At 41.5% G+C, this 24152-nt stretch overlaps 1 protein-coding gene across 2 annotated transcripts in view; it reads left to right on the forward strand.

Moving 5' to 3' along the window:
- Positions 1-23169, forward strand: part of EFEMP1 (EGF containing fibulin extracellular matrix protein 1) — a 46050-nt gene extending 22881 nt beyond the window's left edge. For both annotated transcript variants that reach the window (XM_066316585.1, XM_066316584.1), the window contains exons 5-11: positions 10792-10914; positions 14334-14453; positions 16612-16731; positions 18140-18259; positions 19689-19812; positions 19934-20129; positions 21950-23169. In XM_066316585.1, coding sequence (XP_066172682.1) covers positions 10792-10914; positions 14334-14453; positions 16612-16731; positions 18140-18259; positions 19689-19812; positions 19934-20129; positions 21950-22108 — 962 coding nt within the window. In that variant the 3' untranslated portion in view covers positions 22109-23169. The remainder of the gene's footprint in view (positions 1-10791; positions 10915-14333; positions 14454-16611; positions 16732-18139; positions 18260-19688; positions 19813-19933; positions 20130-21949) is intronic.
- Positions 23170-24152: the final 983 nt, after the last annotated feature.

Below are 24152 nucleotides of genomic sequence, written 5' to 3' on the forward strand. Positions count from 1 at the left end.
TAGTTTAATATTTTAAAACTGGAACTTTACTGGTATTTGGCCTACTTTTTGCTATTTATTTTCTAAACAAATGATAGCCACTCCCTTCTCAAAATAACCTTTTAAGCTTCGCCAGGAGTCTGTGAAGATCACAAGGTATTTTTAAAAAAAGTAAAGGAAAAAAAAATGCCACAGGCTCAGGCAAACAAAGCAGGTTGCTGCATTTCCCCCTCCCACCAACCCTGCAGCTGGATGTTCAGGATGCTTCAGGAGTTCTCCACTTACTCTAGGAAACACTGCTGAGATCTCATTTTCAGTAAAAAGTGCCAGGTTTATGGTAGCACAGCATCTATTCTGAGGCAAACCCATGTAACTTCCCAGCCAAACACCAGGGGAAAAAAAAAAAAAAAAGAAAGGAAGGAGCAAAGCTGTCTCAATTGCTATTTCTACTTGATTGCTTAAAGGCAGCTGCAAAGGCAGGTCCTCAGCCTGAGAGCAGAGCACATCCCAATTTTAAGGCAAAGAAAATTTGGAAGAAAAAACAGCCCTCTCTTCCCAAGGAAACTTCTGGTTTTTAGAATGTTCATTTTTATTTATTACTGACTCATTGAAAGAACAAAGTATTTTTGGTGTCTTTTTTTCTTTCTTTTTTATTTTTTTGTTCCAAATACAGAAAAAAAAATGTGGCTAAACCCCAGAAAAATATTAGAGAAGGGCCAAAAATAATAATAATTTTCAGTTTTCAGAATTTTTCGTCAGGTTTTTGAAAGAGCAACAAATACTTCCCAAGAACCGTTCTCACTTACAAACTTCAGCAGGCTGCACACCCTCAGCTTATTGCAGTCACCCCTCTCATCAATCTCCTCTTTTCCACAACCTCCTCTGGGCTCCTCTCTTGCTTTTCCCAAGTTCATTTTCCTTCCTTCATTAGTACTCATGCTTTTTTTTTTAACCTTCAAAGGATTAATTTTTTTTCTCCCCTGGTGCTTCTGCCTCACTTTTAATCCTGCCTGACTTTGCCTCTTGTACCTATTCTTTTGCAAACAAAGAATTTTTTAAACTTCAAACTCAAGTTTAAGCCCTCTTCATGTGAAGAATTACATGAAAAATTGAATTTTCCACTTAAGTTCGAAGGAGGAGGCAGTTAACAAGAATTCTTAGGGCAAAACAAACAAAAAAAAATTTATACAATCCAGTTCCTGATGGTTTTGTTAGATCACAACTGTCGAACACTACTTGGTTTTGGCATAGTCAAATTTTTATTGCCACAGAAACCTTAACTTCTGCACATCCTTTCACTTCACTTGAACTGTGCAACCTGAACATCGTGTTTTTCTATCCCAGCTCTTCCAGTCCCCTCCCATCCCTAGAGTATATTTTGGACCAAATCAACTGATGTGTCTTTTTTTTTAAGTACTATTTCCATAATTTGCTTTTGCTCTTCTGTCATTCAAAAGTTGTAGAAGGCGTGAAAGTGAGAATTTCTTTTAACCATTTCTATTTCACAGCCCAGTGCCTGCAAATAATACTTTAAATATGTTTTAGATACATTTCTACAGAACAAGGCATCTGTGGGTACATCCAGCCACATGCTAAACGTATCACATAACAACATAGGAAAAATTCAGAGCTGAATAATGCCTTCAAAGGTATTTCTGAAGCTGGAACAGCATCAGGAATCTGCTTATTTTTGTGGGGAGCTGTGGAGATTGCAGCATGTTGGTACTGCCAACAGATAGGATGGTTAGTGCTAAAAACAATATCATCATTTAGATAAGCCCTCTCCTTCGGAGAGTTGCTGTTGAACTCGGCTTGAACTTAAATGTTCTCAGCTTGGAAACTGGAGTTCCTAAAAAGGCTCATTCAGCCTGCAAAAGCTGAAGGGGAATGAGATGGTAGTGATAAAATTGGTCTCATATCAAATACTCTGTCATTTGTCCTACATCTGAATTTCCTTCTAAAGGTCCCTTGTTTCTTGTGTCAGCAGAGCTGCTCTGATCAGCTGCACATCCACTACCACAAAACCCCCAAAATCAGGTTCCTGTACTTCTGACTGGGACTAAACCAGTGGAACACATGCCAGCATACAAGACAAGCAACGTGTTTTGCAGGAGCTGTTTTCTGAGCTGTCTCAGAATGAAAGTTGATTTTTGAAGTGTGCCCTGAACTTTGTGGGTAGATATTTATATTTTCCTTTGCAGGGATCCAGCAGCTGCCAGTGTAAATGCTGTGAAAAGGCTTGCGAAGCTTTAATGAGCTTCAATTTCCTAATTAAAAACCACAATGAGCTTTCAGGCCTTGATTTCCCCAATATTAACAGGTTGTAGCAGTGATATTTTGTTCAGTCAAGCCTAGCTAAAGGAAAATGCTTATGAGGTTTCCAAGGAGAGAAATAAACAAAATGGAAATGAAGAGGGAACTTGGAACTTTTAAGTGTACATAATTAAGAAAAAAATACATCCTTCAGATAATTCTGGAAAGTATTAGGAGATATTCATAATTCATAAGCAGTTGTTTGGTTTTCTTTCAAGCAAGGGGGCAGCTTTACATCAAACACTGACTAGCTTTTCCATTAACTTAAATAAACAAACCAGTATGCTTCAAGTTAAGTGAACATTCTCTTTTTTTTCCCTTCTCCCCCCACCTCTTAAACTTTTTTTTAATAACTGTGTGAATTAGGAATAAGAACAAGACATTTACTTTCAAATAGGAAATTAGTTTGCATGCTATTTCTTCATGTTAAAAATACCTTGGAACACTCACAAAAACAATGTTAAGCTGAATTTATGGAAATGTTCCATATCAGTTTTGAAGATTATATGCCAGATGTCGGGGAGAGCTCTTTCATCTGCAATAATGGAATAGTTTAATCCACCCTTGTTGTTTTTGAGCACAGCCCAAGTGTATTGGTCATCATGGGTGGGTGATCCTCACTTGGGCAGGCATGAACCAAAAAGCACAAGTTGTTAGACCTCTAGCATAAAATCACAAGAAAGCAACAGCAGGAAATACTCTAGTGAAAGTAAAAATAAGCTATTGCAAAATGTAAATCAAAAAGTTTACCATTATGACAACCCATGTTTTGAAGCACTCAGAGACTCACAGACACATTGTTCTGAATTAGTGAATTTTACTGACTCCATTTATTTTAAATGAATCTAGACTCATCAAAAGCATGGAATACTTTTCTTTTTGGTGAGGGAGGAGACTAATAGTTAACAATGTGGTCTTCTGGTGGGGGATTAAGAAAGTTTGAGAAACTTTAAACACAGGGACACATTATTGTCCATGTTCTTATTTTAATGATACACATTGAAGTAGCACTGGATAGAAAACCCTTTTGGGAATAGTTTGTGCCCTTTATCAGACTAACACCATTATCAGCTGTACCACTCTCACTTGCAGTGATTATTTTCATTCCCATGTTACTTGACCAATGTTTTATGTGTCACATTCATTTAATTCACTGTGGCTGTGGTTGGATAATGAGGTGCATCCATCTAATTCTAAAGGATGTTGGAATCAGGAGCAATTTCCTATGTGCAAAGCACCTCCCAGAGTGTGCTGGAGAGGGAAGAAGCATCTCATACAGAGGGAAAGAGCAGGAGAAAGGAAGAAATGCATTTTCAAATACATCAGTTCAAAGCTTCATTCATTTTTATTCTCCTTTCTCAGCTGCCTGCCACTGGCAAGAACATGTGGGAGATGTTCTAGCGCTGAAAGCTGTGGCTCACTCCTTTATTGAGCTGTTTTGTGTGATAAGTCAATTTGCTTTGGACATACCAGAGACAATAGATAATTATGACAGAAAACTGCAGGGCAGGCTCACTTACAACAGCCTGTTAGCTCTGTTCTGTTAATAGAAGAATGCTTTTCCTGTACCTTCCCATTCCTGGAATCACCATGCTTGGGTTACTTGCCCAGATCCACAGAGGTTGCTCACACTTTTGCAGTCCAAATACAAAAATCACACAATGAGTTGCGGTGCATTCAGTTCTCTTTTTGCACGTTTACTACATCAATATTTTTCCTCTCCTGTGTTCTGTCAGGACATCCAGGAGCAGTAAGAGATGAATCCACAAGGAACTTGCTTTGCTGCACTCGCAAACTGGAGAGGGGAAATGTTTCAGCACACCAAAGGAGTCGTGCCGTTTTTCAGGAAAATCTCATTAATTTAAACATTCTACCTCACCTATTTGCTTAAATGTAGGTCTTGGCTCTCACATCTCTTTTTCCTGTGCAAACAAGTATTTGTGCAGGTTACCTTTGCTCAACTGTGAAAACTTGTTACCAGGGCAATCAGGCCAATATACCTCACATGAAAGGGCAAAGGAAAATTTAAAAGGGAAAAACCAGCAAAAAAGGGGGAGGTTTTGGGCTGCTGCAGGGCTGTGCAGAATTAGAGAGTGTCCCTAATGACACCACTAGACAGTGACAGCACTTGGAGTGAACGTCTCTGCATTAGCAGGTTTTGCCAGTCCAGGAATGGGAAATTTCTCCAGATATTTCATCTCCTGTTGCCTCCTGCCCTGATGTTATGTAACACATTTTATGCTGGGCTCTACCACCACAAAGCACAGCCTCCCAACATCAATGAGTTAACAGCTGTCTGGGCATCCAGCCCAGATGAATAACATCGCAAATTTTGAAGGAAGTAGCAAGGGAAATAGAAAAGCCTTTGACAGAAATTGTTGATAGCTTGCTAAGGCTGGGGAGGGAACCAGGGAATTTGGAGGTTGCTAATGTTGTTCCTATGTGTAAGAAAGGATCAGGGAGGATCCAGGAAACTACATAGCAGTGAGCTTGGCTTCAGTTGCAAAAACAATACAAGAAACATAAATAAGGGACAGAATACTTAATTTGGTCAAATAAAAAAGCCCATACTCATGGATGAACTGTAGAGGTCTAATTTCTCCAAGTATGTTATCTTCGGGTGGTTCTTTCTGAAAGATGCCAGTATAAAACATCCTAAAGACAGAATAAAAATTAATGAAGTGGGCAGAAAGGGAAAGTTTTGACAGAACCCTGAGGTTAAGTAAATTGCCAGCGATGCTGCAGCACCGTGCAGATTGTTGTGTGTCTGATATCAGACTGTCTGGTGCCATTGCTGACGTGAGAGCTGGTGTTTGCTCTTCAGATGAATCCATTAGAAAAATAGACCAAATCATTTTCTGGCCTCACTCACACTGAGAACTCAAAAAATTTAAACCCATTAAGTAAAATATTTATGGTTTATATTCAAAACAAATTGAGAACAGGTTCGCTGCAGTCCATGACAAGTGCAACACTGACATCGGTGGGACCATCATGGATATGGACTTCTGTGAACCATTCAGAGGCTGCTCCACTGGTGCTCCTCAGTGGGGACAGAAATATGAATTTCAATACCATAAAATATTTTAAGAGCCTTCTTTTTTTGTGTGTGGTGGAATACTAAGATTGCTATGGACCAGGATAGAGAAAAACAACCTGGAAACATTTTGTGGAGGATGTGCACAGAGAGCAAGAAGATGCTGTAATATATTGCAATATTTTGAGAGCCAGTGAGCAGCAACAAGCTGAACACTTCAGTCACAGGAGAAAGACACACTTGAGCTAGTTAAGAAAGTGTTTCTCCAGCTCTGAGCACAACATACAGGTATGTGCTGGAAAGGAGGAGAAAAGCTTGAAGTGCTTTAAAAAAGATGAAGGTGGATGTGGATAGCATTTCTTCTCTAAAAGTCCAAAGCCCTGGTGAAAATGCATCTCCTGGTTTTATGTGCTGCTTCTAATGATATGAAGCAAATTGCAGAGATTAAACTGTTGCATAAGTGAGCGAGCAGCATGAGTCAGGGGGTTTGGGAAAAGTGAGTCACAGCAGGAAGGGCATGGAGCCAGGGTTGTAGCTCACAAAGAGAGACTAGCAGGAAAATTTTAAGGATCTAGGTAAGAGCCTGAGAGAATGGAGTGCGGGAGAGAAGCAGAAAAACTGCCTCTAAAAGAAGGAGCCATACATGAGGGTTAGGGAAAGCTATAGCTGAAAAGCAGGTCAGGCAAAATTTTTGTACACAACTGGTGGTTGAAATACAGAGCAGGCTGCCAAAGTCAGCAGTGGAGGGACAGAATTGTGTAAATCACTTCAAGAGTCAGTGCGGGCACATTTTTGGAAAATGAGGGAATCACTGGGTACAGCCATTAGTGAGGCTTGTGGAATTATAACTATGAAATGCAAGTTGATTTCTATTTTGAAGGAATACAGGAGCAAGATCTGCTGCCCTCCATGGTTCTCACACTATGGCTGTAGCACCCTGCAAACCTCAGACCACTTGTCTCTGCAACTCAGAACATTCTCATAACTTGCAGAGAGTTAGGGATGGCAAAGTCTCCCCAAAGGAACTTTCTAGAACAGCCACAGAAACTGCTGCAAAATGCAGGATTTACATCAGGGTGAGTTACTGGGGTCTGAATTACCTTATCTACCACAGCCCACTTGAGGACTTCCATCCACATTTCTGGAAGAGCAGTGGAGCTTACACGTCATTTAATTGAGACATCCTTAATTTTGTGTTTCTGCCCCACTTCTCCTTAGACTCTGACCTTGACTTTAATTTAATGATTTTATACAGCAACCTGATAGAGGCCCACACCACCCAACCCATTCTGGGCACAGCAAGGTCTGACCAAGCACAAGCCAGCAGGAAAAACAGAGTGAGATTAAAGACTCTGTCATGATTTAAGGTGTTCAGAGAACCTGAATTCTGTGCTTTGTCACATCCTTTCAGTGCAGTATTCTGGATGTAATACTTACAAGCGACAGACAGAAATTAAAATACTCAGCCCAAACTCATTTTTGCAAATATTTTTGTTAACCAAAGTACAAAAAAAATCCCTTAGTAAGTTTGATTTTGAGTGGCCTACTGAAAGACTACATAATTATCTGAGTTCAGTTATTACAATCATCAAGACACTGAAGGTAACCCAGCTCCATTTTCAAGTAAGATTGATCTGCAGAAAGATTCTTAAAGACACCCAGACCATTTCAAAGAATTTTCCACCTACACAGGATGTCCAGAGAAAAACTGTCTGGGAATAAAAATATGAGTAACATCATTGATCAGACTCAGAGACAGAGAGAGTTTAGGAACTAATCTATGCATCAATAATCAAACACCATTCAGGTTTTTTAACTACCTAATACAAACTTGCAGCCTTTTTTTTTCATGTGTAGTGAACAGCACAACCTTTAGAAATGTTAGCTGAGATGAGAAAATACAAAGGAAAAAAAAGAAAGAGCAGATCACTTCCATTACTAGTTACTGGTGTAATTGAAATGGCTTACCTGGACAAACAATTGCTTGTACAATATCTAGAAATGAAATTTAAACCAAGTTGATGAGGAATGATTTAAGAGTGTTTTCAGGTGTTTTCTTATCAAGCAAGATATTTGCTTGAGGCAGAAGCCTCAGCTATGGAATGAGCCGCTGAAACAGTTCTGGAGATGAGCTTTATCATGATGACACTAAATTTGGAAAAGAGGATGTAGAGGAAAGATGCTCAAGAATGAGCTTGTAAAAGCCCCATATTTTCTTTCTAGATCTGTTTCTTATACTGCACTCATCACTGTGGTATCTTGAGTGCTTTCCAGTAGTGCATTAAGCAACATGACAACCATCTGTCACATGTTTGTTCTCTCACCCTCTCCCCAGAGGGACAAGTGTGTGCAGTGGAGAGCCTTGTTTTAATTTTTTTTAATTATTATAAATACACATGCACGTAACACATTATTAAACATTCATGCTAGAGGGGAAAGGTCAGATAAACTTATCTTGCTCTCAGGATCAGAGCTGGTGAGCTCTGTGATATTCCTGTATCACACCCTTGCCCCAGATTGCAGTGTCTTGTCAGAGACCAAATCATGGCCATGGGTGTCTTCACCAGGCAGAAACCAAAAGTCTGGATTCCCAACGCCTCATTTACTGTTCACACTCAAGCCTAGGGATTCTGTCAGGAAATATCAAATGGAATGAGGTGGTAGAATTTAGGGAAGAATATATGCTTCATGTAACACCCATCTCATTCCCATATTTGATACAGGCTAAAAGCAGGATTTGATGGAACCTCAAGATCACTGTCAGGTCAGAGGGCACCACAAGAGTCATGATAAATCTAGGAATCTTGTGGATTGGAAAAGTCTGATTTCAACTGGAAAAATAAGTCCTTACAACAATAGAATGAAGACCTGGGAGTGAATGATTTCCCTACAGGGGGGACGTAAGTGGGAAAACAGTCTGGAAGCTTGAGTTTGGTAAGACCCTGAAGAACTGCAGATAGACAATCTACCCACTCCAGAGCCACAACCATAGAGTGGGAATCCCAGATCAATCCCCAATCCCCAGTCCCCAGTGTGGGATGATGGGCAGAGGTGTGCATTGGTAAATGGATAACTCTGCCTTTACCACCTCAGAGAGAAATGGAGCCACTCTGCCACGTGGCAAGGAAACTCCAGTGTTGCTGTTGCTTCATGCCAATGACTCCCGCATCTCTATTTCTCCAGTAACTCTCTAGACAGTTAGGAAACAGACTGTTTCTGTAATGGACAGTGATTTGGGTCACACGGGGTGCCAAGAGCTGGAGCCTCCTCTCTGGTTCGCTCACAGGCAGAGCTGCAGCATCACTGCTAAATCCACCATTGCTCCTTCCCATACTCCACGAGGGCTGGGCTGCTCCGGGACTGCACCAATACAATCCACATTTGGCACTGCTTTCAGCATAGAAATCTTCACTCACTTCTTCACCTCTGTATCAGTCACGACAGTAGGACACATCTGTAACTACTGCAACACTGGAGGTGCCAGCACTGATACCTTTCCAGGTGCCTGTTGTTGTCCTCACGCCGTGTTTCCCTCAAACACAACCTAAGGCCACCAGCCTTGCTCCACCAGCACTGATTTCCCTGCACAGGTGGGAGCAGGCTCACTCCAAGCGTGGCAACCTTACCACCCTTCCCTAGGCAGTGCAGGAGGCTGCTCTCCTGTCCACCCTCACTTCCCACCTTTTACAAACCCAGGTCTTGGCCAGAACATCAAAACCCTCCGAGGCTTTCCAGATGGAGAGGCAGTGAGCAGGCAATAATTGGGAATAATTGTTTTTCTGTCCAGCTGAACCTACCATCAGGAACTGCCCAAGACCATGAGTACATTAGTAAATCCTTGAATCATTTTAGCTGGAGTAGCTTATTATTCAATGCATTTTAACTAATCCATCTTAAAAGGCAGCTCATGTTTACTCATATATGAAGCTCCTAAAAATAAAATAAACTTTCTTTGTTCCGGCACAGTCTGCAACAAAAAGGATTGGAATTGTACAAGTGTCTTATTTCCAGCTTTTGTTGGAAACACGAGTACAAAGCTCACTAGGTCCCTGCAAAGACTTGCCTTGAGCCACCCGTTGTTGGGGTGGCAGGAGGTAGCCAGTTGTAGTCCCCAAAAGTCTTCACACCTGGGAATGTGCTTTTCAGCGTCAGGACACAACAGTGAGCTCAACAAATCCTGCACCAGCACATCAGCTTCAGCACTGACACTGTGCAGAAATGCAAAGAGCAGCCTAATATAAAAGGCCTTTAGCTTCCCTGTCGAATAAAGGAAGATGTATGTAAAATATTAGGACATTTGGGGAAAGGGTAAACATTGAGAATTAATTCAAACTGTTGATGGTTTATTTTTTTTATTCTATCTTGTGGTAGGAATTGTTTTCGTTTGTTATGAGAAAGAAGCCATCATTTTTTCCAAAGTACCACCCAGAATCTGCCACTGGTGATATCCTAACATCCCCGGTGCCTATACAAATAGAGAGGTCAGCTGAGATTTGTAAACTAGAGATCATAAGTTTTAAGGAATTTGTTTATTCAGCCTAGAGTCTCCAAATTGTGTACGATGCCAAAATTAAAAAGTCATCTCACTGTACTGTGTCATGTTACAATAAAAAGCTCTCCAACGTTTTGGATGTTCAGATGAGAAAGCAAATTGTAATTCATTTGTCAGCACATGCAGTTTAATTATAATTAAGTATCTCCAGGAGTCATAATGAGCAGGCAAAATGAAAATGCTCGTTTTATACTTGTATAAACCTGCATTGAGTGCAAACTAAAAGCTGCCTGAATTACTCTGAAAAGCATCGGGCTGGAACTTGCAGTTTGTACTGTGCAAATACAAACATATGTAAACTGTTCCCAGAGACTTGAACAGATTGACTGAATTAGGGGAATTTTCATGGGAATGACAAGAGGGCGATCTCTTCCTGATGAGAAGGCCACCACATACCAAGTTCCAAGTTCCTGTCCAAAGCATGGAGCACAGGAACCATGCAAGAGATCAGCAGAGTCCTTTTAGTACCAGCAAAACAACATATTTCTAACTCCTCTCCTTGAGAAAGAGCTGAACTACATTTGCTGAAATTTTCTGGAGTAATTCAGCATGAAACATCCAACCAGCATGGGAAAAAAAAACCAAAGCAAAACAAAACAAGCAAATTATTCAAATATAATGAAGCTGCAAGAAGTTTACAGAAAATTCTAGACTAAAATATTAATGGTATTTGGCAAACAAATGTTTAAAATAACCATATCTGAAAAAATCTATGAAGGCAGTTTACAAGAATCAAAATGTTACAAGATTTCTGATAGCTGCAAGTGTAGAGGTGACATCTTGGGAGTGCATTTGAACTTTTCTGCCTGCACTTACAGGTAGCTCAAAGATATGTAGAGCATTTCCACGGGCTAAATACCTTAAGTAAATGTAATGACTAATACTTTGGGTTTGTTTTTTTTTTGTAAAGATATAGATGAATGTGCAACTGGAACCCACAATTGTAGAGCTGACCAAATGTGTGTCAATTTAAGAGGGTCCTTCAGCTGCCAGTGCCCTCCAGGCTACCAGAAACGAGGGGACCAGTGTGTTGGTAAGTGTTGCTTTCCATCCATTGGTTTTCTTTCGTTATCTACATATGACAAGTATCTAAAAGATGCAAATTTCATATTGGTCATAGAGTGGATGGGTATGTGTGGTGTGAAACAGCTGTCTCACTCTGGAATGCAATGGCATCGTCACTTTACCACAGTAATTAATCACTAAAACATGGGATGAGGAGCTATTTTAAGGATAATCAACACTTGGAGTTCCCAAGCTGAGTTTTGCTAATAGTTCCCATTGTGTGATTGTTTGTGTTGGGGCATTGCCCAGTGTCCCAGACGTTGCCACGAGTCCCGATGGCAGCAAGGCACATCTTTCCCCTGAGATTGAACCCTGGGTGTGTGGGACACAGCACTCCCTCCCCCAGCCCTGCTCCAGGCTTTATGGGCACAAATGAAAGAGATGGAAACTCTGAATGCAGGTACAGGAGAGCTGCAGCCCCTAAAACCCAGCAGGCTTTATTCTCCATGCCAAGATAAGCCAAGCACAGCATGGAATTAAATCCAAGTGCAGGGCAAACACTGCATCTGTCCTATCCCACCCTCAGGCAGGGACATCACCCTGTTCCTTCAGCCTGCAATTCACATCTCTTTAATCACCATTTCAATGAATAATTTGTTTCTAGAAGCACTCCAGCCTTAATCCTTGGTTTGTCAGATAATCAAAACAACTATGAAGGAAGAGAGTCACATCTACGCATCAGGAAGTGATATTCAAGAGAGCCTCTTCTAAGACACTGCACTGGTTTTATGCAGTTTAGGAGAAAAGGCATTGGGGCTGGGGTTTTTTTCCTCCACAGAGCTCAAGGTTTTTTCCTCTTCCAGGGATCCTGCATTTCAAAGTATAAAAGAAATTTAAAATTTTTATTCTTAATCTCTTCAGAAAGCCTTGCTAAGGCCATAGGTAAGAAATGAAGGAGATTTTAGCACACACCTAGAATAACTTCAATTTCTGGGCATGGCTCTTTTCTTCAGGATTCGACTCCAAGGGCTTTAGAAATAAACCAAAAAATTCTTCCCTCTTTCCTAAGAAATGTAGATCAGGCCCTAAACTGTCAAATTGGTATAAATACAGGTGTATCAGATTTTTCTGAGTTCTCTGTGCAGGAGTAGGATGACTGATTTGGACTGTAGAGGAAACAGGTTTAGAGGAATAGTTTTGGAAGATCACAGATTTTTTTTTTTTAATATCTAGGGTTTATTTGGATTTTTTATATATCAGGTAAATTATATTACTGCCATGCAGCAGCACTTCTGATATCAAGACACATGGTCCTAAATGAAAGTCTCACTGGAAAACAGGATAGAACTGAGAAGAAATGAGAGTCCTGGACCCTTATACCTAAATGTGAACACATTTATGCATCTAAATCTATCCATGAAGATGTCTGGAAAGTGAAATTTCCTTTCTCCCATTTAGGTCAAAACCAAGAATAACACCTGTGTTACATATTACACACTGACCTAAATTACAAGTACATCCCAACAGTTAGTACTGTCAGCATTTCAGAATAAAGCCTGTCTTTGGGGATTTTATAACAGCTTAGCCAGAAAATGTTCTTGGGGCCAGATCTTGATAGAGGTTCTCCATATGGGAGGAAATGTTTCTCAAATTTGAAAGAAATTTTTCCAGACTATGTTGGCTTGAAGGTGGAAGGAGAAAAAAAGACACATTTTTAACAATTGGTTGATTTTAATCTAAATTCACTAACAATTTCTGACTTTTTTTCTATTCTTTTTTAAATTTACTTTTTCATATCTTGCCAAATGAGTCTTTTCTGAAATGCATGACTACAGAGAACGAATTGTTTTCCAGTGTCACTTCAAACACATTTGGCCCAATTGATCAGATGAGTCTCAGCCCTTAGATCTGCACAGAGCTGATGTGCCTAATCCCACGAGGAAAATTCCCACTGAATAAGAGCCAGATCGTGAAAGCATTTGTGTGTATAAATGTACCAAAGCATTGCTCATATGCATAATCCTATTTTTTTAGAGATACTTAAAAGAGCTTAGTCCTGTAAAAGTCAAGGATGGAAATCTACTGTGCCTCCTTAATTTCTTCCATTCCCACTTCCAAATTTCTCTCTGCAACAAGAGTTACAGTGACAATTGCTACTGTATGGATAGCCAGGAATTTTCCAGCATAAGCCTTTTCATTCAGAATCATCCAAAACACTCCACTAAGTTCAGCTCTAAATTTGACAAAGAAAGGGTTAACTTCTAAAGACTATTTTTTCACTTGATATTAAAACAAACACTTTCCTCATTATTAAAAAAAAAAAAAAAAAAAAAAAAGTCTTGGCCTCTTTTTAAACACATCTATGATGGAAACAGCTGGAGGTAGGGAACTCAAGATCTGGCATGGATGTGGGAAGTGCCTTTCTTTGTTCCAGTGAATACTGGTGTGATTTGTGTGAGTGTTGATCCTTTGAAATGTCCCATTGTGTACAAGCCCGGAGCACGGCGGTGGATTTCTTCACCAAGCTCCAGCAGGCCACAGCTCAAGGCAGCCACAGCACACACACGATAATGGAATAACAAAACATGTTTTCCAGGCAAAACCAAAGTCACTCTCTCTCCCAGGCTCCAGGGAAGCCTTTTAAAATGCAGAGGGGTAAGGGAATGGGGTGGTGCCCATTCTGTGTGGCTGGCAGGTGAAAGCCCTGCTCCAATGCACACCAGGAATGCTGACTCTTGGAAAGGCAGGCTGCTCCACCTCAATAGCAGGGCTGACCTGCAAGGAGAGGCTCCGGACGGCTCTCAGTGCCTGAGAGGCCCAGCCAGGTGTGGTGCTGCTGGGTGGGAAGGTATCCAGGAGAGGAAACCAAGGGAATGGGAGCAATGGGAAACCCTTGGGGAGCAAGGCAGGGTCTGGGGATCCTTGTGGAAGCACAACCACCTGTTTCCTTTTTAGGCCCGTTAATTCTCCATCCTTGCCATTCCCCTGTTCTTGCACAGAAAATCTGGACTGTTCCTAATGGAGCTGAAAAGATTTAGTATGTGCCAGGAATGCTGCATGCGAGTTTTTAGGAAAATGAGCTCCAAGGCGCATTGGCTGTGTTGGTCAGCACTGTGTCTGATCATGAGGGATCAGGAAAAGCTTAACAAAACACTGAGTTTTACCTACACAGTACAAACCAGACCACGCACTATTACAGGACTGAGTCAATAACATAAAGTTGGAATGCATGGTGAAGACGGGGAGCATAAAAGCCTGTTAGAAAATAGTCTCTTACAGGAAAAGTTGAAGTGTATCTTGTAATATCCACGGAAGCAGTCTCCAGCTCACATAAGCTTTCCTCCTGCTTTTAATCAAGTGCAATTGGCTTTCCTTGGACTGGAGAGAGAGCAGCAGGGAAGCGCTGTGCTTCCATGTGAGCTAACTGGTGTCTTTTTGGTGCCCCAGACATCGACGAGTGCACCCTGCGCCCGTACTGCCACCACCGCTGCGTGAACACCCCTGGCTCCTACTACTGCCAGTGCAACGCTGGCTTCCAGCTGGCATCCAACAACCACACCTGTGTAGGTAAGGACTCCTCAGCAGCTCTCACAGACACCAGCACACCGCTGCCACGGTGCAAACTGAAAGGAAATAAACAGCGACTGCTCCTCTGCCGGTGATCCGAGAATTACAGGAGGGTTGGAGAAAAATTTACAGCTTTCTTGAACACCTGCTATTTTGTTGGCATAGCAGATTTCCAAGGAACATCTAAAGCCTTATATTCAGTATTTAATCCTAGGTTTAATTATTCTTTCAGTTCTGCTTTATTATTGACTTTCCTGCTATTATTCCCAGTTCACAGGACAAAGGCCAGAACTGGGAATCAAGGGAAATCAATATTATACCTCTGCAGTTAAGGGTAATTACCCTCAGCACATGGTGAAGAAAGTCTTTAGGTCACATTTGAATATCTAGAAAAAGTTAAAAATTGAAACAAGGGTTGCTAAGAGTGACCTTTTGGCTGTGATGTTGCCCTTAGAAATAAAACACTAAGGGAAGCTGCACAGTTAAACTTTAGACTGATGTCAGGTTTGAAATAATAACATCTGCTCTAGAAGGATGACAGCAATGATAAAAGGTAACTCTGTCTGCAGAAGCACAGAGAGAATGGCAATAAAATCAAGAGACTGAGGATGGAGATGGTGAGTTCTTTATAGATGTAATTTTTGTGTATAAAATCTGCATTAGATACATAGAAAAACCAGGCTGCATTTTCCAGCTTCCACCATCCTTTCCAAGCATTGGCAAACCCCATCAAGCACCCTGGCACACTGCACAGCTCTGAACTGAGACAGGAATTGCTTGGTTCTCACCAAATCATAGAATTTTTAAAATTGCCCATGGACACAACAGAACCATGTGACAGAAGTCACTTATTTGTGCCTTTCCATGGCTCAAATGGAAGGTGGATTCTTTCAACACTTCACCAAACACCCCTTCCCTGGCTTTCCAGCCTCCCAGCCTCATCAGGCACATTTCTACCAGGTAAAGGGGAGGAAAGCATAATGAGAAGGTTTATAAATGAATGGTTGCTGCATCAAGATAAATTCTCACATCTGCCACAGCAGCACTTGACAGCTGTACATTTACACCTTACATTTGTGTCACAGCTTCTGCCTATATTGAAAACAGGTCAATATTTCTTGGAAAATGATCAGAACTGGGGCTTGGGCCACCTAATTTATTCCTCCTGGTAGTATTGGAGGAGGAATGATGTACATCCTTTGCACTGTTGCCAGAAATGAACTCAAGAGGAAAAAAAAACACATTGCTATGAGTTTTTCCCTATTATCATTCATTTTCAGGACTAGGAGGTTCATTATGCAGAGAATCCATATCCTCTTCAATGGTTTCATTCTTCTGAGTGCCTCATCTTCATCAGTTTTTATGTGTATCTGTAAATTTACAGTGTTCCTGATATTTATAAGGCACGAACTCAAAGGTTTTTTTCTACTCATGGAGATATCTGATAAATACAAACATGAATGGGAAACATGCAGGACAGAAGTACAAGGGAAAACATTAAAATCTACAGACTGACAGGAGCAGTAGTAAATCAACAGTAAATCTGTGCCAAACAAGGGCTATAGATTCCAGAGGTGATTAGACTTCTATAAATGTCTCATTAAAAATTGCTTCTCTGCTCATACCAGTGTCCTCAAAATGTTCTTGGGATGGGCAACATCATGGAGAATGTAGCACAGAAAATGCCTTCCCTCAATATGGTCTAGGCCTTTGTGCTATGCAGAACTCTACTGGCCTCAAAGGCTCATGTTATAATTGCAAAGGAATTTAAAGGAACAAATTTTCAGAGTAATAAATAGCTCAAATAAATCTTAACCACTGCACGCTGAGAGCTCTTATCAGTATGTGTTCCTTATATCAATTATTTATAGAGACTTGGCATTTCATACCTGAAAAAAAGGAGCTGGAATGTGGAGTTTAATAGCCACATTAAACATTTTTGGGAGAATTCATCACACATTAGAATAACTCTCATTCCTGGAAAAATGCTGGTTTTTACGTGGAATGTAAAGCACAGACCTAACATTGCTCCAGAGACTGCAGATCTACATTGATAGAGCCAACTGAGCCTCTGCTGAGCACCAGGCCCAGCCTAAGGACTAATCCACCAAGCCTAATGACCACCTACACGAGATAAATATCTAATTTTTTCTTTCAGACATAAACGAATGTGATGCCAACAACCCATGTGCACAGCAGTGCTACAATATCCTGGGTTCTTTCATTTGCCAGTGTAATCCAGGCTTTGAGCTAAGCAGTGACAGAATCAACTGTGAAGGTGGGACTATTTTTTTTTGTCTTGGAAAAGCAAATTTTGTTTTGTTTGTTTTTGTTTTCCCAGAAGTCTTTCTGTGAACTAAGGGACAGAATTGAAGTGGAGACACCCTGTGGGTAGAGTTTGTAGCCAAAATCCTTAAGATATTTATTTTTTTATGGCACAAAGGGAGCTAATTCACACCCAGGTAGCTGCAGCTGATTTCAGGTACAGATAGGAATGGGTCTCTCTATAGCAAGTGCAAAACAGGACAGAGATTGCTGCACTTCAGATCCCAAGCAGGAAGAAAGAGGTTTCTAAACCCTGATTGCACAAACTCCCTGGAATTGTGGGTGGTCTAATGCTGATGACCATTAAATGAATTGGAAAGGAATGCACACCAAAAACAAGGGCAATTTTGTGTGTTGTTAGGCTCCTCTGGAAACAAAACCTCCAATTTCTGATGTTAAGGGAGCAACAAGTGTGCTTTTGAGGTGCTTTGCAGCCTGTGTACACAAACAGCATGTCTTCTGATGATTAGACAATCAACACTTTATTTCCTCTGCTGGAGGCTTCACAGGAATGCCCTAATCTCCTTTTGGACACATGATGAGCTCACCTTTAGAGCCCACATCCTTTCTACCAGCCTTGGAGCCAGAGAGATCCCTGCTTCAGCCCTGCCCTCCCCAACGAGCTGAAAGAGCTGTTTACAGATGCTCCCTCTGCTAAGCCAAGCTGCTTAAGCTAATCCTATTTGAACAGAACAGGGAACAGCAAGTATGCAGCCTCCAAGGACATCCCCGACCCCAGCCCAAGAGCTGGGCTCAGCTCAGAGGTAGGAGGAGGGAGCTTTGTGCTTTCCAAGCCAAGCCCTCCTCTTGATGAGTTTAAATTCATTTCCTGGTGATGGCATACACAGTTCAGTTCTGTTTCACACCAGGCTGCCCTCACGAGGGACTGATGAATACACAAGGATAAAAAAGCAGGAGAATGGTATCCACTGATTATTATTAGAAAGAAAAGACTTTTCCCTCTTTCCCAGAGAGCTACTCCATGAGTGTAGGGCACAAGTACAAAGGCAACATTTTTGCCTTACTAACTAATCTCACAGCTGTGGGTTTTTCCCTCAAAGTCATCATATTTTGGAGTACTGTAAGTATACACAATTTCAAGAGTTATTTTCCCAAACCTGTTCTCAAGTCTAATTTAGCTTCTGCTTCTTCAAATCCCAAATTCTTCTTTTGGAGGATTGCTAACAAAATCCCAGTAGAGCTCAGCCTTCCATTCTTAAGATGTTAAGTAGCACATTTCAGGGTTTGGATAATACTTTTTAGATTTTTTTTTTCCCCCCAAGCGTTAAGCTATTATATTTAGTTCTGTAACAAGGTAAATTTTAAAAGCAAATAACACAAAGCTCTTTTGCTCTCTGCAGACACTGACGAGTGCAGAACCTCAAGTTACATATGTCAGTACCAGTGTGTCAACGAGCCAGGGAAGTTCTCCTGTGTGTGCCCCGAAGGATACCAGGTAGTAGGAGGCAGGACATGCCAAGGTAAGTGCCCTCCCCTTGGCATTATTTACACCACTTGAGGCAAGGCTAAGGGTGATTTCCTAGCTAAATGGTTGTATTGCATGACAGGATTACTGTGCTGATAAAGCCCTTGATGAATCATTAAATATCTTCTAACCTCATTTGAATCCTTCAGCTCAAGCTCCAAGTCCTTTGGATTCCTAGGACAAAATTTCAGTTTTTGCAACCTGCAGGTAAAACTTGTCTTAGGTGTCAAGGTAGTGGCTCTAAACTTGAGACAAACATCCCTGAATAAATCCAGGTCGCTTTTTACAGACATGAAACGTGGCTTTATATAATGTTTCTTTTCAGAGAGATTCCTAAATCCAGTCACAGTAGAGATTAAAGATATGTTTCTTCTGATAACAGGAGAAAATAATTGCAAGCCTTCAGCAGCTTAGATAATTCGTGTGTAGAAAAATAAATGTTCTGGCCAGGTGCCACCAAATGCCAGGATTTTCAAGTTTGTGGGTTTTTTCTGTGGTGCTAAAAGTCTCTGCATCTTATTAGAGAATATTGTACAACAATATATTAAGTGCAAGAACTATTGCTTCTGTAATGCGGAACCTGATTTAACAATATATATTTTTAGAAATAAAGAGGTGTGATAATTAGGGGCAGAAAACATAAGAAAATAACTCTTCCTTATCAGTATTTTGTCTTAAAAAATCCTGATTAACTTTTTTCCCTTCTGAAGAGCAGCAGCTGACACTGAGCATTGCAGGATGGTTGATTTAAGCTGCTAAAAACCTGTTTGTGCCTTCCAAGAGATTACATTTGGATAAAGCCTTTCTGTGCCTGCGTGCAATTCAGGAGACTGTGTGGAGAGAGGGGCTCTGGCACTGACAGGAAACAGAGTGTTAATACAGTGCAAGGCTCACAGTCCTCACCTCCCTTCAGGGTTCTTGTCCCAGGCAAAAGAAGCGCTACTTTGCACAATAAATGAGTTTTCACTATTCCTTCTAAAGCTATTTTTGGTGAAAATGCAGCCATTAATGAAGCACCTTAGACCATGAAACCCAGGTTATAACAACTGAGAAGCTGCAAAAGGCAGCTTTTGTGTAATCACAATTCTTCCTTGAGACATTTTTCCTCTGTCTCTAGGACACCTTCTGCTGTAAAATCATTCTTTGCTAATTATAAACTTGACAGCATTTTCACAGTCGCATTATATATGATTAATGTGCATCTCCAGTCAGCTAAAAACGTTCAGTCTTGCTTAACACCCAATAAGCAAGTTTATTCCACTTCTGCATAGAGAAACCCTTTATAGCTGGGTCCCAGGAAACAAGACAAGGACAAGAACATGAAAAGCTGATGGGCTGCAACAGACAAGCAGGCTTTTCTGTAGTACCTTTGTAGCAACCCCAATTCCATCTGCTTTGACACAGTTCCTCCTCCTTCCTCCTAGATATAAACGAGTGCGAGACCACTAATGAATGCAGAGAGGACGAAATCTGCTGGAATTACCACGGAGGGTTCCGCTGTTACCCCAGAAATCCTTGCCAAGAGCCCTACGTCCTTACCTCAGAGAAGTAAGGGGAAAATGAAATCTGGCGGTTTTAAGCTCCTCCTCAAGAGGAGACATGATGGAATGAACCAGCAAATGGTGTTTGAATGTCTTTCCCTGTGCTCTTCCCCCTGTGTGTGCGGCAGCCGCTGCGTGTGCCCGGTGTCCAACGCCATTTGCCGGGAGCTGCCCTACTCCGTGGTGTACAAGTACATGAGCATCCGCTCCGACAGGACCGTGCCCTCCGACATCTTCCAGATCCAGGCCACCACCATCTACCCCAATACCATCAACACCTTCAGGATCAAGTCTGGCAACGAGAATGGAGAGTTCTACCTGAGGGTGAGTATTGGGGGCGCTCGGAACGTGCCTCCGCACTGCCCCGTCCTTGTGACAGCCCCAAAGGTCTGCGTAAGGCTTCCACAACACCCCAAAGTTCAGCAGCTTTTTGGCGCTTCCTCACTAAGTGTGCTTGGTTTCCAGTTTGTAACAAGCCTTTTTACTTTCCTACCTGAAAACCCTAAACCCCAGCTGTTTCTTTCAGTCCTGGGACACCCGTGTCAGATTCACACAAAATAACTCCACCTTCCCCTCTCTGTACTAGCACCTTAGGTAAATCTATTTGGGACACAATTATAGAAAGACTCCTTGTACAATTACCCTTATTTCATTTCTCATTTTGCAAAAGAAGAAAAAAATAACAGCATTCGAGAAACCTGTGCCCTATCCCAAGTTAAGCTCAGGCTTACAGTGGTTTTATGTTGAGAATAATTAAACCTTTATTTCCCATAACAAAAACCAAGGAAGTTCAAAATACTTGGGACAGCAATATTTCCTGTTAGTGGGATACATCCAAGTAGATACACATGAATGGAAGTGTCTAGAAGAACTACTTTTTAAGGGCTTTTGGGGAGGAAATCTCATCTTCTTGAACCCCTATAATATTTACAAATTCCCTGGAAATCCTTTTTCCTTCGTATGTGGCTTTACACTCAGTAAAACAGATTCACCACAAAAATCTTGTATCAGAAATACAGTAACTGGGAGGTTTTAATGTTTAATTATTTTTCTTCAAGTCAGGAGATTATGGGCTTTTGATTGTACATCCAACAAGTGATATTGCCATTTACACCATGTTTACCCAAGGTGGGAATAGGGAACTACTCATCCATATATCATTTGTTTCAATATAACAGGAGAAAGCACTGGATTACAGGTTACACATCAAAAGCCCCTAACTACCCCAAAATACAAACAGATATTTGCTTAAAATAAAAACAAGATCACTGCAGGTCCCACTTGAGGCCCCAGTGTGGCCCTCAGACTGACCCTTGGAGTAATGATTCCCATCTCCTCCTACCACCCATCAAGAAATCACAGGCCTTAAATAAGGAAGCACGTGTTTATTCCTGCCAGGTGACTGTGGTAAACAAAAGTTTACTTGGAAGTTATTCCTACTGTTGTAGTAAAATGCTGAGCTGGCTCCTGGATGCAGCAGATGGACTGGATTCATCTGTGCACCCAGCTCACGTGACACGGGGAGAAAATATTTGTAGTAGGCAAGGGGAGAGATGGAGTTGACCCTTTTATCATCATCTGGAAAAGACAAAGCTGTTTGACACACCAGCAGCATAACCCCAGACGGGGAAGAGCTTTGAAGCAGAACAAGATGGAGGGATAGCAAGAGGCACACGCCAGTAACAAAATTTCCCAGCATTTACAAGCACAATTTCTGGAGTATGAGCCACAAGACAGAAGACAGATTTTGAGTTTCCCTCCACTGAACAAACTACCTCACTGTTAAACACATTAGGGCTCCTGTTTTACTTCTTCTCTCTCTATTTTAAAAAGCTGGTAGATGGGGTTAAAACAAAGACCATCCTGGGATAGATTACCACTTCCCACATCCTCTGGTGTCAGCATAACCAGAAACAGATTTTGCCGTGCAGTTTATTCTTCTGGGCCTCAGTCAGGTGGAGTTTTCCCTGCAGCACAGGCAGGTGTGAGATTAGTCATGACCCTCTGTAAGTGTTAAAAGCACCCTCGCCTGGTACACGCCTGTGCTGAGCCAGAGCCCTGCACAGGGTGGTGCCAGAGCAGCACGGATGCCGCTGGGACTTGCTGTGGCTTGGACTGAGCTGGGCTTTGTGGTGTTGTTGCAGCAAACCAGCGCATTGAGCGCGATGCTGGTGCTGGTGAAGTCGCTGTCAGGCCCCAGGGAGCACATCGTGGACCTGGAGATGCTGACAGTGAACAGCCTGAATTACCGCACGAGCTCGGTGCTGAGGCTAACCATCATCGTGGGACCTTACGCCTTCTAGTGTTTGCAATAACCTCCCACTGGCACCCGCAGCAGCCAAAGAATATTATTGGAAAGAAAGCACTTACTATTTTTATTTATAGATTTTGCTCTCTTTTTTAAAAGGATTTGTTTAGTAAGTTGGTATCTCTTATTCACACGTTACACCTGTAATTCCAAATTAGTAGATGTGTTCCATAGTATAACATGGGCATTGTCACTTTCTGTATAAAGATTTAAATCTTTTTTTTATTACCTTCCTTGGACTAGATACATACTATGCTTTTATACGAGAACCGTATGTTCATACTATCCTGTAAAACTTCACACACCCTTCCTAGCCAAATAGGTCATGCAATTTAAAAGTTTTGTTTTTATTTTAAATTCTAATGCAGCTACACTGAATCTCAAAAAAGAAAAAAATTATGTAGTACGAATGATACACAAAGTAACGGTTATCTGATAAGCTAAAATATATTTCTTATTTTTAACTACTTTGTAACAAGAGGTAACAGTAAATAAAAATCTATTTCTGTAGACATTTATGTGTTATCACAGTTGGTTTTTCTAATCTGGGTTGGAGGTAAAGTGACATTGTGAGAAATGCTTTGCATCAGGTATTTGTAGGCAGATTGTGTTAACCATACCATGGAATAACATTATGCTCTCTCCAAGAAAAATAGACCACAGGAAAAAAAAATGTCTCCAACAAAGAAAGAAACTCCAAATGGGAAATCACCGGGCAGGGCACGAATGTCCATGAGAACACTGTTGGTAGTTACTGCTCAGTTACTGGATGCAGCCTTTTCAGATTGAAGTTAGCATACCATTTTTCCAGAAATATTTTGTTGTATACTAAGAATTGAGTGCATTTTCTTATTAAATTATATCCTTTTCAGGCACTCAGTCCTGTTCTTGCTCTTACAACTCAGATGTATCATGTACAGTGTTCATAGAATTTATTTCTAATTCAAGGACTAATAACATCTTTTGTAATATGTAAAATCCTATTTCTTGTTTAAAATGTAGTAGTTAATCCTCCGATGTACAAAATTTTTAATAAAGATCTCTTACCATATTGTATTTGGTCTATTTTGAGGTAGTTTGTTATTACTGTCATTATTGTCACGTACTGTGGGAGTTGGCAAAGCCGTGTTGATGTCTGAACAGTCAGAGGGATCCAGATCTCAGCCCGTACAGGATGAGCTCTTGGCAGACTAAAAAAGCACAATTCCTCTGTAAAAGGACAAGCCTGCTGCTTACTGAGATTTAGTGTTACTGACAGCAAAAGTTCTCCAAAGCAAAACTTAGAACAGGTCAGAACCACTGTGGTAGAGGGCAGCACATCCCCCTGCCTGGGCAGACTGCAGAGCGGGACCCCATTATCCAATGATCATTCCTTCAGGAAGCCATTTGTGGCTTTAAACAAACCCTTCATCTGCCAAAAGGCTTGGAGCACGTGGCTGCAGCACAGGCCAGAGAATGGTGCTGGGTCACATTCTCTTTGCTTGGGGCCTGGAGCAATGGGGTGAGCCCTCTGGCACCCCTCATGCCTCCCCACAGGGAGGGGCTCACCAGGACAAATCCAGTTGCTCCATAGTGGGATTTAACTGGGGCTTGCCACAGTGAAAATCTCTACTACAGAGTTTGGCTTGTAAGGAGCTCCTTCCTCCCCATTCATCACTGCAAATTCACTCGGTCTGAAAGGCAGCTCCTTGTTCCACAAAGCACTGAGCAAGATGCCTCCAGCCTCCTGCTCCTCCATGCAATTCCTGTGGCAACTGCTCACCTCTACCCGTCCTTGAATTAACTTTTTCTCTGTCCTTGAATTAACTTTTTCTCTCAAGGCAGGTTGCCCTCACAAAGGAGCTGTGCTGCTGCTCAGGCACACCCCTCCACCCCCAACATCAGCACTGTTCTTTTACACCAACTGTTGGCTTCCAAATTGTGCAATTCACCATTGCCCACTCCAAGAAAATCAGTTTTAGTGCTTTCAAGTGTAAGATGGGCAGTTCTCCCTGAGAGGTGCCCAGAGGAGGCTCAAGTGGCTTTAGCTCCTTAAGACC

The sequence above is a fragment of the Sylvia atricapilla genome, chromosome 3 (assembly GCF_009819655.1).
Source record: "Sylvia atricapilla isolate bSylAtr1 chromosome 3, bSylAtr1.pri, whole genome shotgun sequence".
In the NCBI taxonomy this organism is placed as follows: domain Eukaryota; kingdom Metazoa; phylum Chordata; class Aves; order Passeriformes; family Sylviidae; genus Sylvia; species Sylvia atricapilla.